Consider the following 17137-nt stretch of genomic DNA (forward strand, 5'->3'; position numbering starts at 1 on the left):
CCCATTTCTTTTCTAAGAGAAATGTCCATAGCTAGTGAAAAGGAAATATTTAGAAAGGTTCACATCCTCAGACTGTGATTGACACCGAATATAAAGGTATTATGAAACGTTCAAATTCTTGGTGCTATTTGTAACAAGAATATGATTTCTACATGCAGGGTTTGAGGGTAGATGGTCAGCCCTCCAAATATGATAGGGTGACTGCTAGATCAATAGATAATTTTTTCTCCTCCCTCCTGTTGTCTAAATCATAGGTTTAAATGACAGGAAAATGTGTGGGAGGTGGAGTGCATGGCACATTATTGCTTTCTGCTGTTCTGATGATTTTGACTTCCATCTCTTTCAAATGACAACAATTTGAAGACTGGGCATTTGATTAGCTTCCCACACATTCAGCATAGTAGAGTCATCACTATACAGTATTTTGAAGATTTCTCATACATTCAATCAAGTTTGCAGGTCCTGTTGAGCGAAAGGAAAAAGTGATAGACATTTGCTTTCTTACAGCCATTTCCCACATATTAATATTGTGCCCTGAAACTAACATGAAACCACAGATCTGATGGAAGCATTGAGATAGTAGATTTATATCCTCAGGACCTCCATGAGTGACTCCTTGTACTGAATTATGTGTTTAAGGTGTAATGAGGGTCTGGGATGGGGAACAGCCTTTAAACAAATACACAGTCAATTTCAGAAATTAAAAAAATTACTATTCCTTATTATAAATTAGGGAGTTATGAAATATTCAGCATACAATTTAAATATACTGCATATCTCTTCAGTATTTCAGAAGGGATGATGGATATTTAATAAAAGGGAGAGAGAGAAAGAAGAAAAATGAAGACCCTCTTCTGATAAGTAGAAGGGCTTTTATTTCGCAAAAGGACAAAGGATAGTTTTATTTTAAAAATGAACTAAAATATTGTCTTTTTCCTGGAGAATGATTGTGAGAAATCAAAATTTCAATTAATGGCCTCAATCATTTTTGTGTAGGATTAAACTGAAAATATGAAAGTCTTCTTGACAGCATCTAATACTTTGGCAAACTGGACTTGAATTTAGAGCCAGAGGCTGGGAGAATAAAGGACCCCCTATAAAAAGCCAAATCAGGAAATTCATTCCCTTCCCTCTCATCAATTCAAGCTGCAGATCTACCCCAAATGTGTTTTGTAAAGTAGAGCCCAGCGACTAAAACAAATAAAGTTTAATAAACACGCACCTCTGTAGCACAACAGATGGCAACTAGGAAAGCTGCCTGAGGCAGTGTGAGAGATTGCTCATGCCTGTCTTCTGTTTTTTTTAATAATGATATTTATTAAATGGCTTTCTCCATTGCAGGCTCGTTCTCTGCAGGTAAAGATAAAGAAGTCAAGTAGGGAGCAGTCTGAGAAAGGCACACACGGTCTGCAGACAACATGTGATAGGGCGGATACACCTCAAACAGAGATTTTTTTTGATAGCCTTTGAAAAGAAACACATGAAACTCTATAAAATCACAGAATCCTAGAATTTTAGAAATGGGAGACGGTTTAGACATGGAATGGAAATGGCACTGGGCTGGAAGTCCAGAGATCCTGGTCAGACACTAGTGAGCCATGTGATCAGTGATTTCATCTTTCTGGGTTTTGCTCTTTTCATCTTTGAGAGGAATGAGGGGGTGAGGAAGGAGAAGAAATTGATTGAGTTAGTACTTGACCCTCTTCTGGGTCAGGTACTGTGCTACATGCTCCAGATCCTATCTCTTTTATGTTCACAATAATCCCCAAAGCAAGCACTTATCCACATTTTAAAGATAATAATACCCTGACTGACTGACAGCCAATTCTAGCCCATTCTGCAGTGCCATGAGAGCCTCCCTACAAGGGAAGCGTGGTTACATGTTTGGGCTCCCCCATTTCCTGGGGTTTGTCACTCATCTCTAGCCCCTCCATTGGACAGATGATAAGTCTGGAGTGTAGAGAAGTTGCCAAATCACTTAGGTAGTTATTGGCAGAGAGTGCTTATAACTGCTTTTCGTTTCCTCTGTTCAGCAAAGGCAGGGAATAAAGGGATGACTGGCTGAAGACCACACACTTTTGTTTACTAGGTGATGGTGTCAAAATGAAGACGGAGGTCTCTCTTCACTTCAGTTTGTTAAACAATTTTTAGTTTATAGAGCCTGGAGGGTCAGGGAGGGAGAGTTTAGGTTAGGCTTCTGTGTGATTCCCTGGGAACTAGAATTTGCTCATGATGATCAAATCTTTAGTTATTTAACAAATATATCCAACAACCTCCTATGTAAAAGACATTCATCTGGAGTTTCTGATCCTTATTTCACCTCTTAGAATATCCCAGACTAGTCATTTAAAATGAACCACCCCAAATATTCCTTCCTTAAACAGAATTAACTCTTCTTTAGGAATTCTAGTCTTTGGCAAGGTTGTCATATATTATCTGCCTGAGTGGAGAAAGTCAAAGTCCAGGTGATCTAAAAATAGTTTCTGTGTAGTTTCCAAAGCAGTACTTTCATTTTTTTCCACAGTAGAAATACTTTCCTAATTACCCTGAATACTGTTAATGTCTTTTATTGTTTCCAGCACATTGACACCTTGATTGATTGTCCTGCTAACCTGGTGAAGAAGATAGGGTATATATTATGCTATCCATTGTGCTTATGAGAAAACTCAGACATAAAAAATGAGCAAATCGTTAGTCCAAGATCACAGAACCTAATAACAAAGGGCTGACACTAGGAGGCAGGAGTCTTTCTTTGTTTGGTCTCTCTCAATGATTAGTTTCCTGTCCAATTCAGGTTGATAATTTAAAAATGTTTCTACCTGGGGTCATACCAGAGCACAGGAAAATATGGAGTCATGGGCTGCTAGTCCCCATTTACTACGTAAATCTGAGCATTGAGGGGTTACTAGCCTTGTTCCTGTGCCCCTACCTTATTTTAAAATATTAGTGCTAACAAAGGGCCAGTGAGTGGATGATTTCAGCTGGTGACCCCAGTTTCCTAAGTTCTAGTCCCAGCTTTACCATTCCCCCACCTCTCTAAACCATGAAAACAAAGATGGCACCCAAGTCAACTGCAGTTTTTTGAATTGCTTTCAGCCAAAGATTTGAAAGCTCAAGACACCAGATCACAAATATTATACAAAGAGAATCCCAACAACACAGGGACCTGGAATGCTAATGTCACCAGAGATGCTCTGAGCTTGCAGATCAAACTATAGTTGGCTGTAATCATACTATAAAGAAGCTCCTATAAAAATAACCTGTCTCTACAGCTAGTCAAACCAATCCCTTCACATCGTGGAGAAAAGGCTGGCCCATTCCTCTCACTGTCCTCCCAGTAACAGCCTTGCTCTTTCTTCTCTTGATGCTACTTTGGCCCTCCCTCTGTCCTATTCGAATTTTGCCCAGGACTTAAGGTCTAGCTAAATCTTCCCATCCCTCTGTGAGATTATTGACTTCCCAAATGCAGCATCTCCTTCCTCTTTGGAGCATCTTATTTAGCCCTGAAGAGAGTTAGTCTCTCTGTGGAGTTGTTAGTTTTGTTGGTCTCATGTTGGGTTCACTCACTGGATTAGGAGCTCCTCAAGTGTGAGAATGTGACTCTTGCTTTTTGTGCATCCCCTGTACCCCCCTACCACCACCCCCCGGTGACCAACATGATGCCTCACATCTCTGGGACATGTGCTATACAGTTGCAGGTTATTGATGCCAGATGGGATACAGAATCCCATGTTGCCCAGCTATTCACAGAATTTGTGTCTGTAACCACCCTACTTACAATTTTGAGCATTCCCCATTACCCCTGGGGGTAGGGTTGCTGGATTTAGCACATAAAATTATAGGACACCCAGTTAAATTTGAAATTTAGGTAAACAATGACATTTTTTTTAGTATAAATATATCCCCTAATTTTTAAAAATATTTAAAAATGTTATCTGACCTGTACTTGTGTGACGCACCTTACTCGCCCCACCTAATCCTGGCACTGTCAGAGCTTGGCTTTATTTAAAGTTTTGGTACTTGTTCAGCATGGATTTTTTGGCATTAATTTTGAGTTTTTAAACTATTGCATTAAACTATTGTTTATCTTGATTCCTGAGTTCTTTGATGACCCCTTACATTTTGTACCTGAGGCAAATGCCTCACTCCTCTCACCCTGGTCCCAGGTCTTCTGTCATCCTCATGGTCTCCTTTGTAAATGGAGATAATGATATGTCACTGGCAGGACTCAATGAGCCCTGTCTGACACAGTATTTATTCCGTAATTATTTTGTGTATTCACACTGTCTTGACTTTTTTTACATTGGAAAGTTCAGTGATCCAGTCTGCTTCTCTCACAGTCACATTTTAAAACAAACTCACAATTGTTCATTTTTCAAAATAATTTTTTAATTACTCTCCTACATGGAAAGGGCTTGAGAAATCTGTGGTTCCAGAATGATTGTGGTCCAGACCCCCGTAAAAGTGCCCATATTTTGAAGGCAGACGTCCTATTTGCAAGGAGGAAACCAAAGAGAAAAGAAACAGTTCTGGCTGCTAAGCTGGTGTCACACCTGACTATGGAGAGCCAGCGCGCTGAAGTCACACTCACTATGTGACAGCAGTCCTCGGAAGATTAAGCAGCACATCGTTCTTCTCCATATACTTTTGTTTCCTTTTAGCTAATTGTATGCTGATATTTCAAGGTTGTAAATGTTGGTCACTTTATTTTAAGCTCTTTCTACCTACAAAACTTCAGAGTGTACATCTGAGAGGGTCAGCATTTGAGTTTAGGGAGTGGAAAAATGGTGATGGGGATTTGTAGGTTTTAAATGATTAAAAATACACACATATGCCCTGGTTTTGGCTTTTTCATGAAAAATCCTATAGGATTACACATCGACCATTCATTCAAGGAAAAATGATTAATTAAGCAAGTTGTAGAAAACAGTGACTGCTTTAAATGTAGGTATATGTAAATCGGATGTGTATGTATCAGCCTTAGGCATCCAGGATTTTGCCATTGGAAGAGAACATTTAGAAATCTGTCCGATATTAATTGCTATGGATCCTCGAAACACATTATCCCATGAGGCACAATTTATGACTTGGGATCTCATTTCATCATATACACAAATTACTGCAGAGACCTACTTGGTTTTACAGAGACTGAGTATGGAACAAGAATTGGCCTGCTGCTAGGACCATAAATAAATAGATCTGTAGGGTGTTTGACTAAAGTTTAGATAATTTAATAGATTTGACGAAGTTTCTGAGAACAATTTTCTCTTCAGAGGAAGATAATGCCATCCATAAAGTTTTTTTTATCCATGGGAATCTTGTTGCTGTTGTGGTTTTAAAAAGATAATGGAGGTTCTGTTTGGTTTGATTTTAATTGTGTTACTACAGCAATGAAAAAAATAGAAAAACAAAAGGGAAAACAGAAACTAGTCAAACTTCCAAATTTCCACTGAATAATTTATCAAGATTATTATTATTATTATCTTCTGCTTTTGCCTCTGCTTGTTACAGTCATAAGGGAAATTTTCCTCGTGACCTCAAGCTGTGGGTCCCTTATTATCATGTTTATCATTCCACTGCATGGCAGAACAAAGAGTAAAACACTATGTTTTCTACTAAAGCATCTCTTTTGATTTTGATACAGAAGTTACAAAAAGGCCTGTGATATACTGGTATAAAATTCTGAATTCTGATCAATTACCTTAAGTTTCTTTTCTAATTTAGTTTTTATCTCAGTCATCTTCTATTCAGAAGTGTGCTTACATAATAGAAAAACACAAAACATTTATTTGAAGGCAATAACAAAACATCCTTGTGTTTACTTAATCGCTGAATGTCTGGAGAAGGGAAGAAAACAGATTTGCATGGAGTTGAATATGGACATACGTGTAACCATCTTGAGAATGTATTGATTTCATCAATTTTTACTCCAGAGAAAATCAACTTTAGAGACCAAGTTGTATTAGCTGTGTATTGAAGACAATCATTTTTAAAAAATGGCTTGAACTCTACAACTCAAGTGTGTTTCTGAATTATTTTAACCTTTAATGTCACTAACATTGAATTTTTCTAAATCAGAAATTATTTCTCTTTTCTTAATAGACTGGAAGAAAAGAAAAAGGAGATCCTCTAAACATTGCAATTGATAAGATGACCAAGAAAACAAGGGATCTAAGGAGACAGGTACTGTTTTTGTTTTTATTTTAGGTTCATGATACTTAGTGGTGGTTTTCTGAGAATGTCCTTTTTCAGGGTGCTGTGTTAGAGCTGATGTTCAGCTCGCTATTCCTTATAACATCTACATATACACAGAAACTTTTCATCAACAACTTGGAGTCTGCTGAACAGAGAGAGATGTGACAGGTGCAAAGGGTGTGGTGATGAAAATAATCCCTGAGGTGAGGGAAGGTGGGGGAGAGCCCTCTCACTGGCCAGACACAATCTTCCCAGGTGGAGAGGTGATGCATTCTCTGCCTTCTTCATCTGGTTTTCAGTTTTTCAGACTCAGGTGTGTAAAGAACCAGCCTCTGATTTCTGCTGGGTCTTAAACTCCCAAGGCAATCAGTGAATAAACAAGAATGCCAATGGTTAATGAGAAACACAACTCTTAATCTGATGGGTTAACTAAGGTCTCTGACCCAGTGTATTTCCTCAAGGGTATAAATCTAGGGGAAAATTTGCTTATCAGATGGTTGTTTGGGAAGCAGGGAACCAAAGCAAGGAAAGGCAGTTGGATGATTTAAATGGCTAATGGCATCATTTGTCTGAAGGGTCCATGTTGGGGGAGGGGTGAGAAATCTCTAGTCAGGGCCCCTTTTCATCTTGAAAGTGCTACATGAACACTAGTACATGTTGTCTACAAGACAGTAAGTCTTATTTTATATGTTGCCGTGGTGAGCTCCACTGTCTTCTGTCTCTTTTCTAGAAGAGACAATACCATCCATTAAGTTCCCAAAAAATTCCTTCATGATTTCTGCCTGAGAGGCATCCTGTCTCCTGCTGGTAGCTTTTGCATATATCCATCTCATTAAGTGTTGATTGTGTTGGTCATCTGGAACCAACCACAGCCCTGGGGTAACACCTGCTTTACTTTCTCCATCTGGAAAAGCTGGACTGGCAGGGATGGATCATCTAACACTCAGTCCTGCAGTTTGTCAAGTACAGACAAGATTAGCAAGGTGCCTGGGCAAGAATAGCCAAGGAGCATCTTAAAAAATGGTTTGAATGAGAGGAAAACACCACTTCAAATCACTGCTGGGGAGCTTCTGAGCTCTCTTCAGGATGTCACCAGAAGCTACAGACACACTTGAGCTAATGTCCTCTAGAAGATACCACAATTAGTTCTGGGATATGAAGACTCTAGTTTGCGCAGCTAACAAGCCCTTTTGGGGAAAGCATTTTCTTTTTATTTTACCTTGAAAAAAGGGAGAATAAAACATTGCCTTCTTAGGCATTATTAGGTAATACCCAAAGAGCTGTATGGCCAGGTCTGCTCCTCCTTGCCCTCTTAGACAATCTTTCCATACAAAGCCCCCATCTGATATGAAATGATACTGCTAGTAGGAATTGGGATTGGGGTTGGTGGAAAACAGTGAATCAGGTGTCTGGAACTCAGGGTTTTACTTCTAGCTCTGCCACTAAACTGGCTGTACGACTGTGGATCCTTCATCTCTTGGCCTCCTTCTCCTATTTGTAAAAGTAAGAAGCCAAACTGGGTCTGTAAGCTATCTTTGAATGAGTCCATTTATTTCCTCTGCCAGAGGTCCTAATGCCAGATAACTGCTGGTTTTAAAAGCAGTGGGAGGGCATCAGGCATCTCCTCTAAGGTTTGCCTTTGGCTAGATTGTCAACGAGGCAAAATCCATGAAACGAGTCTTCCCTCCCCCTCTAGGTCTTAGTAGAGACCATTCTTTTACATTCTGGAGCCAATACCCTTAAGTTCTCTGCACTCATGGACCTATCACAGGAATTTTTTCTCTCATTAGGAAGGAATGGATAAAGTAGTTTTCACCTTGGTGTTACAATTATCAATAAAGTGTCGACTCTTTTAGCTGCGGACAGTGGTGAAATTTGAAGGTGGATTCATCGTGGAATTTTAAATGCTTTGGTGACAAGATCCTTGGGGAGCTTCTTTTAGGGTGGCAGTAGAAGGAATATGTCATCCCCTCAAATCATTCCATGTATAAGATTTTTTTTTCTGCTCACCTTTCCCAAAGACTGAGAGGAATAAGGGTAAAAGAGAATTGTTTTATGATATTCAGATCCAACAGTTATGGCATAATTTCATACCACATCCCTGAATTTGGTTCAAACATCCTTCTCTTCCCCAGTATGCCTTTCTAGAACTAAGATCCTCATCTGTCAGTCCCATCCCTATCTATATGTTGGAATATTTTAATCTGTTTTTTCCCATTTCTTCTGTTTCTCCATGTACACCTGTACTGGTACAAAAACTTCTCTGAGCTAAACAGAAGCTACCTAACATTTCTGCAGATGGAGCATGCAAGGAGTCTGATTAGCTTGGCTCAGGTGGATCTTCAGTTTAGATTTAGGTAGCTAGTTAATTGGATTAAAGATTTTTATCTGAGTTTCTGATAGCAGCTATGTGGTGGCCCAGTGAATGCTAGTGGTTCAAATAAATGAAAACTGAAACACTTTCTGTTCCTTCAGTTACAGACGGGCCTTTGTTAGAAAAGATTCAAAATGAAAACCCTCAGCTATCTGGCTCCACTTCCCCGTACACCTATATTTCTTTATACAATATTTAGAGAAATTAAGTCACATAAGGAAAAAAGCTGAAATCAAAGAAAAATATTTCCAGTGACTTTCATAAGTTCCTACCCTTTCCATTTTCTCCCTCTTCCTCATAGCCCTAAGGTTGGGCAATGTTCTTCAGAAGGTGACCCTGGAGTCTTGCAGAGCTGTAGTCACCAAATTAAAAAATAAAGTCAATTATGATTATTATTTTGAACTCGCTTAATGAAAGTGGACTTAAATTTGTAAACACGTGAAAAAAAATCAAGTAATTGAATAAAAAGGATTTCTGTTTAAGTAGAATTTTGAACCAAGTAGAAGTCCCTGTTTTTCAGGCAGTATGTCCCAAGGAACTGGGGAGTCATAAGTTGTGAAGAAGTTTTCAGGAACCCAAGGGCGTTATTTCAACTGATTGGCATGGATCCATCTTGCCAATTAAACCCATGAGAGTGGGCAGTGGTAGAACAGAATCCTTTTAAGAGTATTTTGTTTGGAATTAAAAATGGATTTAGGGGAACATAACTGCCAGCTTTAAGCATTATGTTTTAATTTTAGAGCTGTGGGCACAGTATGCCCCATGTCTGTGCTACTGTCACTGCTGTGATTCTGGAATCAGCCCATTATAAGAAAAAAAGCTTTTGGCCGAGTCCCTGCCTGAGTACCTAGTAGCCCACGCGGTCTATCCATCCCTTAGAGAGGGCCCAGTTGGTGTCTGCCAGCTGCTCCTCCATGTTCTCCTTCTATGTGCCACCTGTGAACTATTCTAGGCATGGTCTCGATTTTCCTTAAGCTTACAGTGATGCTGGTTTATCCTGATTATTATTTTGGTCCTTGTATTAGTCTTTTTTTTCGCCCAAGTTGATAAGCAAATCAGGACCCAGGTGTTTTCCTATGAGAAGCTAATAAATAGTAATCATAACATGTTAGTGTGTTGCTAAACTTAGCAACTCTCTCTCATTCCCCAAACCAATCAATGGACTAATTCTTATTCCTTCACCCTTAATAGCCATCATAATAATTCCAGCAATGAGATTCAGTGTGTCAACTTGAGAAAAGTGTCGATTTTGCTATCATAGTCAAAACATTTTCAAAAGACAACAAAACCATGTATAGAATGCTTTTACATTGGGATGCATACTTAATAGAATGGATTATATAACAAAGGATTACAAACAAACAAGCAAAACATGTCACTGGGTGGCACATTAAAGGTTGATTTACCAAGATCCTGCCTCCAGATAGGACTACAGAAAAGGTTTCCAAGATTAGTAAGAAATAATTACAGCTGAAGATTCCTCAGCTGTCCCCTTTGTGACCCAATTCCTTATATAAGAACTGTGGCTAAAGATGGGTAGTCATCAGCGAGACCTTGTAAAATCACTGTCCACAAAACGTAAACTAAAAAATAGCTGACGTATATTGAGTCCTTACAATGTGCCAGGCACTGTTCTAAGTTCTCTCTACAAATGAACCCCGTTTAATCCTCATGCCAGCTCTGTGAGATAGAAAAGATTGTTACCATGTCCATTTTACAGATGGGGACATGAAGCCAAGTAATGCACCCACGGCCATGCAAAGTATGTATTCATGGAGGTCCCAGTCCAGGCAGTCCGGCTGTGGGGTCTTGGCTCATAACCCTTCCCCATCCTGCCAATCCACAGAACCAGTGGATACAGTTGGATCACCCATATACGAATCTCCTTTGGAGAAGGAGAAGGGTTCATGTAATATATAGAGGTGCTTTGTGGTTTTCAACAGCACCTTTACCACCATGGGGCTGGGGATGGGTGACATGTACGTACTTCAGACAGAAAAAACATCTGTGGTGCGTGTCAAAAATAGGGTTCTTGTTTATGTTAGGATATCATCTCTCAGGTCTCCAGCTGTCATGGTTCACTGGAAGCTCTTTTTAAAAAGTGCTATTATGTTTAGGTAGCTGGCTTCTCAAAGCATGAATTATAGACTTTCCAAAACATTTACAGAAAAAAGGGAATTTTAAAGCATTCAATTCTTTTTCTCACATCTGCTGATGGGGCCAATTATTTTTAGATTCATTGTAAGAAAACATTTTGAAATCATTTATTTCCAGACTTGAAGCTGCTTTCCTCATAAGGATATGAAGCTATCTATCTGGCTACAATTAAAAAATTATGAAATAAAATATCGATTTCCTCCAAATGTTAAGGTTTGTGTTCTTCACATTGAAAACCTATGTCAGAGCTAACAATCCCTGGTCAGATTACCCCTAGGTCAGATTGCCGTGCTGCTGTAGAAATGTAGAGACCAGAAAATGATCATACAGCAATTGGGGTTTAAAATACAGAACAGAAGCAACTCTGGGACAGCTGAACACAAATGTCATCAGAAACACCAAAATCAGAATCAAAAAGGCCAGAAGGAGAAGAGCAGAGGTAGAAGAGAGCTCAAGAGCACTCTGAAAGGAGATCTTTGGACAAGCCCCCTGATCTCGGTTGTATATTCAACCTATCTCTACCTTAGGAAATTCCTGTTACAGCAGTCCTGAATGTCAGGCCACCACATACTTATTTATCTCCTGGAAAACGCTCATTAGGCCAAGTTCAAGGGACATGATTTTATCCTTGCAAACAGTTCTTAAAATATCACTATCAGCAAACTCTTTCCTTACAAAGACACTATTCAAATAATGGAGTAGTTTTTTTTTAAAATAAATTTATTTATTTATTTATTTATTTATTTTTGGCTGTGTTGGGTCTTCGTTTCTGTGCGAGGGCTTTCTCCAGTTGCGGCGAGCGGGGGCCACTCTTCATCGCGGTTGCAGAGCACAGGCCCCAGACGCGCAGGCTCAGTAGTTGTGGCTCACCGGCCCAGCTGCTCCACGGCATGTGGGATCCTCCCAGACCAGGGCTCGAACCCGTGTCCCCTGCATCGGCAGGCGGATTCTCAACCACTGCACCAACAGGGAAGCCCCCATGGGGTAGTTTAATTGATTCCTGTGAGCCAACATGTGGTCGATGGTTCACAAATGAACACAAGCTTGTGGAGGATGCCAAGCTTGACCTCTCTCTCACTAGCGAGTCTAGATCACAGAAGAAGTCCAGTAGCTTGATCAATATTGATTAATCAAATAACACGCTGTACTGAGCAGAGGGATCTGTACCACGTGTATGAATAGGAAACCGCCAGGCCCCAGAAGTCAAGGAAAAGTGGGATGGGGAAGGATACATAGCAATGTCTGAGTCTCAAGAGAATGTCTGAGACATTCAAGAGAATGTCTGCTTTTGGTCCTGTCTCTGACACCTCCTGTCCTAGGCAATGAGAATGCTACATAGAATCTTGATCCTGACACTGGAAGATCCAATATAGGATTATAAAAAAATTCTGTCATATTTTCCAGGATGAAACTCCTAAGCAGGAAAATTTGGAAGATTTTCAAAGATGATGATTCAAACAACAAGGATTTTTGTGTTTTTTTTTGAATGTCCCTTCAGCTTACCCAAACATTTCAGAACATCCATCCTAAGTGCAGTCATTTAGTTCAGCTGATTCCACCTCCTATCTGTGTTTCAAGTGCATTCCTTCCTCTCCACTGCCATTGGCACTGCTTAATTGCTTTTCACGAAAAGGATGGTCACAGCCTCATAACCAGTGCGTTGATCCCAGGCTCCCTGCCTTCAGCGCACTGTAGCTCCAGCAGTCTCTTAGACCAGTATTCGCACATCTTCATGACTTTGCACTTGATGTTATTTCGGCCTGGAATGACCCCTTTCCCTCCTTTTAATTTTTTTCTTCCAGGAAAATTAACAATTTTTCCAAATGTCCTCCCTCCCTCCTTTTTTTATTTTCCTTTTAGGAAAATTCACAATTTTTCCTACAAGGCTTAGCTTAAATGTCACCTTATCATCACAACTTTATCCAATTTTTATAAACAGGGTTTATTCAGTAGGCTCCTAAAGCATTTTAAAATAGCTTTATTATGACACTTTTTACAGTCGATTTAAGTTGTTTATGTGCTTTTGCTTGTGCCTGTGTCCTGATATTCTTTGTTTCCTCAAGGCATATCTTAGCGCCCAAAATAAAGTAAGCTGCTACCACACAGGTGTTGAAAGGATGAAGAATCCTCTGTATGCAGCTATCCCACCCCAAAATATCCCAATCATCAACTTCCCTCTGTTCTAAGCTCTCATGTCTTTGCTTCTGTTGTTTTAGGAACAAGATTTGTTAGCTTAAAAAGTCCATTTTTACTGTGATAATAACAGCTTTTTCCATCTTAAGAGAGAGCTTCTATGCTTTAACCCAGATGTCTCCTGCTGCTGGGCTGGCTTTAGAAAAGTCAGCTCAAGAACCTGCCAAAATGCAGATACAGGTATCCCCCACTTTCTAAAAGTCCATTTTATGCCATTTTGCTTTTATAAAATACCTACATTAGTTCCCGTTTTTGCTAACTGAACGAAATCTGGAGGATTTTTGCTTTTACAAAAAAAAAAAAAAAAAAAAAAAAAAAGGTGAAACGCAAAAATCTGTCCAGTATTTTGCAGCCAGCTCTTATACAGGCCGTGGGCACCACGAGTAGCAAAAGTGGTACCGTCAAGCCCCTTCTCCGGGAACTACACTCAACATCTCAGCATTCAGCTGCCATAGCTTTGAACTGTGTTTATAAGCATCTGTGTTTTATCTTGATTTATTTTGTGAATCCATTGGCAAGATGCATCATAAGGTAGTTGCTTCTTCGGTTTACAGCATTTCAGCTTACAAAAGGTTTCATAGGAATACTCTACTTCCGGATAGCGGGAGAAACCTGTATATGGCTCCATCTTGAGAGATTTCTGATTTCAGGTACAGACAGTGGTAACTTAAACTCTGTATCATGATAAGCTTTCTAGGTAATTGTGATGTTCTGTCAGGTTTGAATTCCACTGCCTTTGTTTCTGATGGTGGGAACTTTTAGATCTCATTACAGTCCTTTGGAAGATTTACTTGAGGATTCCAGAAGCCCTCCAAGTTCTCTCCAATCCATTTGGCATCTTCTAGACCTCACCACTTCACAGATACAATACTTGTTTTGAGGGAGGGAGAATCCAAGCTTGAGCCTCTTCTCCCCATGGGCCAAGATTAGAAATGGATGGTCTAATTGTTCACTGTGCTGTGTTGAAGGGCTTGGCAAGATCTGTGCAGGGCCAAGTGGAGGTGAAGGGGAATGAGGCAGTAGCCTATGGCACATAATTTTAGAGATAACAAAAAAACTGAGTAATCAAGATAAATTATATTTTCTGCAGTATTTTAGAAAATTGAAATTAATGCAAAAAAATTCATGATGAGCATCTTATCAACATTGTAAATAAAGACAGGATCAGTAGCAAGGCAGTGCTGAGCTATACTGAAGCCTGAAGCAGAAGAAAAACCCAGCAATACTGATCCCGTTTTTATTTACAGCGTTGCTATTTTGTTTATGATGGGTGACTCTCCTTAGTCTTGGCTCTGCTCCAGAGCTTCTATCTCTTAATGTCTTTACTGCACCTGCTATATGAGAGAGTTTACCCCCAAAGTCTCAATGTCAGGCAGTTTTCTTTTTTCTCCTACATTAGTGCCAAAAGGGCTGACTTTTAAATTTTGTGATGAGATGACTCCTTGGACTCCAGATTTGAAGACCTGTTTGAATTGTGGTGTCTTTTAGGTTGTCTTGCTCCAAATGCATTTCTTTCTGATGTTTATCACAGTGATAAGAGCTTTTTTATGGCACGCTGAAGTGCTTCAGAGAAAATGGAGAGCATTTTAATACTGCTGATTTACTCTTTCAGGTCTACAGTAATTTCCTTACTGCCTCATTATAAGGCTTGGCTTAATTTACTCTACACATAATGTTTACTGATGCACATATGGTGCCACATTTCAGGAAACTGTACCCAGAACAGGTATTTTTGTCAGGCTGGAGCATGGAAAATTTCCTTCATATACAGAAAATAAGGTAAGAAATTTAATCATCTCAACAAAGAATGCCCTCCAATGAGAGGGAGAAAAATCACACCCATCTTTAACTTCAGAAAGAAGGATACAGTCTCTCATTTTTTTTTTTTTTTTTTTTTTTTTTTGTTATGCGGGCCTCCCTCTGCCGTGGGAGCACAGGCTCCGGACGCGCAGCAAGCTCAGCGGCCATGGCTCACGGGCCCAGCCGCTCCGCGGCATGTGGGATCCTCCCAGACCGGGGCGCAAACCCGGTTCCCCTGCATCGGCAGGCAGACGCGCAACCACTGCGCCACCAGGGAAGCCCCTCTCATTTTTTTTTTATTGGAGTATAGTTGCTTTCAATATTGTGTTAGTTTATACTGTACAGCAAAGTGAATCAGCTGTATGTATACATATATCCCCTCATGTTTGGACTCCCTTCTCATTTAGGTCACCACAGATCATTGAGTAGAGTTCCCTGTGCTATACAGTAGCTTCTCATTACTTATCTATTTTATACGTAGTATCAATTGTGTATATATGTCAATCCCAATCTCCCAATTCATCCCACCCCCCCCTTTCCCCCTTGGTATCCATATGTTTGTTCTCTACGTCTATATCTCTATTTCTGCTTTGTAAATAAGGTCGTCTATACCAATTTTTTCAGATTCCACATATATGTGTTAATATACGATGGATACAGTCTGTTTAAATGCTTATTTTAAAAGCTGAATGATGATTATATGATTATATGTGTATAAAGGTTTGCAGTTACCCCTAAAATCAGAGGGGGGATAGGAGTAGGGGAAAAGGAGAGGTAGGAAAAGAAAGGAATAATATCTTCTGAGCTTACTTCTCAACCAGCTTTGAAAAAAGAGAGATGGATTCAGTGGTCATGGACTCATAAATTCTTAGAAGTAGAAGGGACCTCTAAGGTCTTTTCTCAGGGCAAAAGGTCTTTCTTCAGCATCCTTAACATCACCTGCAACAGCCTCTGCTTTAGATATGGGAGCTTATCCCTTTACCCAGCATCTGGTACCATTACTGGGCAATTTTAGTAGCTAGGAAATTGAGTTAAGATCAGTGATTTTGTAATTATCAACCATTGATGTTGGTTTTGTGCTGCAAAACTGATTTTTTTTCTACTTTGTCTAAGTTTAAGGCCCAGATAAAAGCTTCAGTAAAGAACTCTATTTAGAGTTTCAAAGACCTACAAATAGTGATTATTATTGCATATGAATTCATGGCTTCACAACCACTTGGCTTGCCTTTCCATAACTCTGAATGCTAAGAGTGGTTAGGCTTAGGAACCGAGCAGCTGCTGCTGTCTTGTCATTGAAAGCTGAAATAGCCAACTCTCTTAATCATCTGATCCATTGTTCCTATTTGTATCTGGTTATGTATGAAGGTCAAAAAAGCAAAGCTGAAAGCCACTGAAACTGTTGGACATTTGCTTAAGTGTCCATTCTCTCCTTGACACTTTATCTACAATTTGATTCTACAATCTATTATTATCAAAAGATTTAATTTTTACAGAGTTGCATATTGAAGCTATGACAGTGAAATTACATTTATTACTGATGTAAAGCTGGTAAGTTAGTAAACCCAAGTGGGCGGATTCTGAAGCCTGTCCTTTTAATGACTGTAGTTGTTAAAGTTGATACACTTTGGTCTTAGTTTATAGTTTTTATTAAAATTCCATTAATGGGAAGGCTATAAGGTAAATATCAATTAATAATGTCTTGAGATCCTCAATAATAATCAAAATAATAGCTTTCCTCTTTAATATCATCATTTTTTTTTCTTCCTTAAATCATCCATATCTGTGGCCAGCCCCGTGCAAGACATTGAGCCATGAATGAGATTTTGATAATTATTTTCCTAATTAATCACAGGGGGAAAAAGTAAAGGACTTTCATTTTAGCTGGCGTGGGGGATAGCTGATTAAATGCAAATCGAGAGACTAGCTGACCTACCTGGTATATTCAGTAAGAAAGAGATGAATGGATTGTGCCCCAGTGTTCTAGGGTTAGAGAGGAACGATTTTTCTTGAGGGCTCTGGTGATAAAAGGGGATTTTCCATCTGATCCAACCATAAGTACTTGTCAGAAGTTTGGGTGAATAACCAGTCTCAGTACCTCCTCTTTCATTCCACAATTTCTTGTTTTTTCATGAGTACATCAATCCTGTTAACTCTTAAGGGCAGTACGTCTATACCTTTATTTGATTCCTTCAATTTCAGTGAAGATCAAGCTGCCTTTAAGTAGCTGCAGTCGGAGTTGCAGCTGCATGAAGGGGGTGACAGAGAAGTTGAAGAGCACCTTTGGTCAAGGCGAGCTGGGAGGTCCATGCAGGTGAACATGGGCGAGGGAGGGCTCAGGGTCACAGGGGCAGGAAGAAGGCAGCACTAATGAACCATGCTGACTGAGCAGATTTCCCTCAGCCCCTCCTTTGAAATCTG

At 39.7% G+C, this 17137-nt stretch overlaps 1 protein-coding gene across 1 annotated transcript in view; it reads left to right on the forward strand.

Moving 5' to 3' along the window:
• Positions 1-17137, forward strand: part of CTNNA2 (catenin alpha 2) — a 1212193-nt gene that overhangs the window by 939993 nt on the left and 255063 nt on the right. The window contains exon 8 of the mRNA XM_024129861.2: positions 6103-6183. Within this exon, the coding sequence (XP_023985629.1) occupies positions 6103-6183 (81 nt within the window). The remainder of the gene's footprint in view (positions 1-6102; positions 6184-17137) is intronic.

This window comes from Physeter macrocephalus, chromosome 12, assembly GCF_002837175.3.
Source record: "Physeter macrocephalus isolate SW-GA chromosome 12, ASM283717v5, whole genome shotgun sequence".
In the NCBI taxonomy this organism is placed as follows: domain Eukaryota; kingdom Metazoa; phylum Chordata; class Mammalia; order Artiodactyla; family Physeteridae; genus Physeter; species Physeter macrocephalus.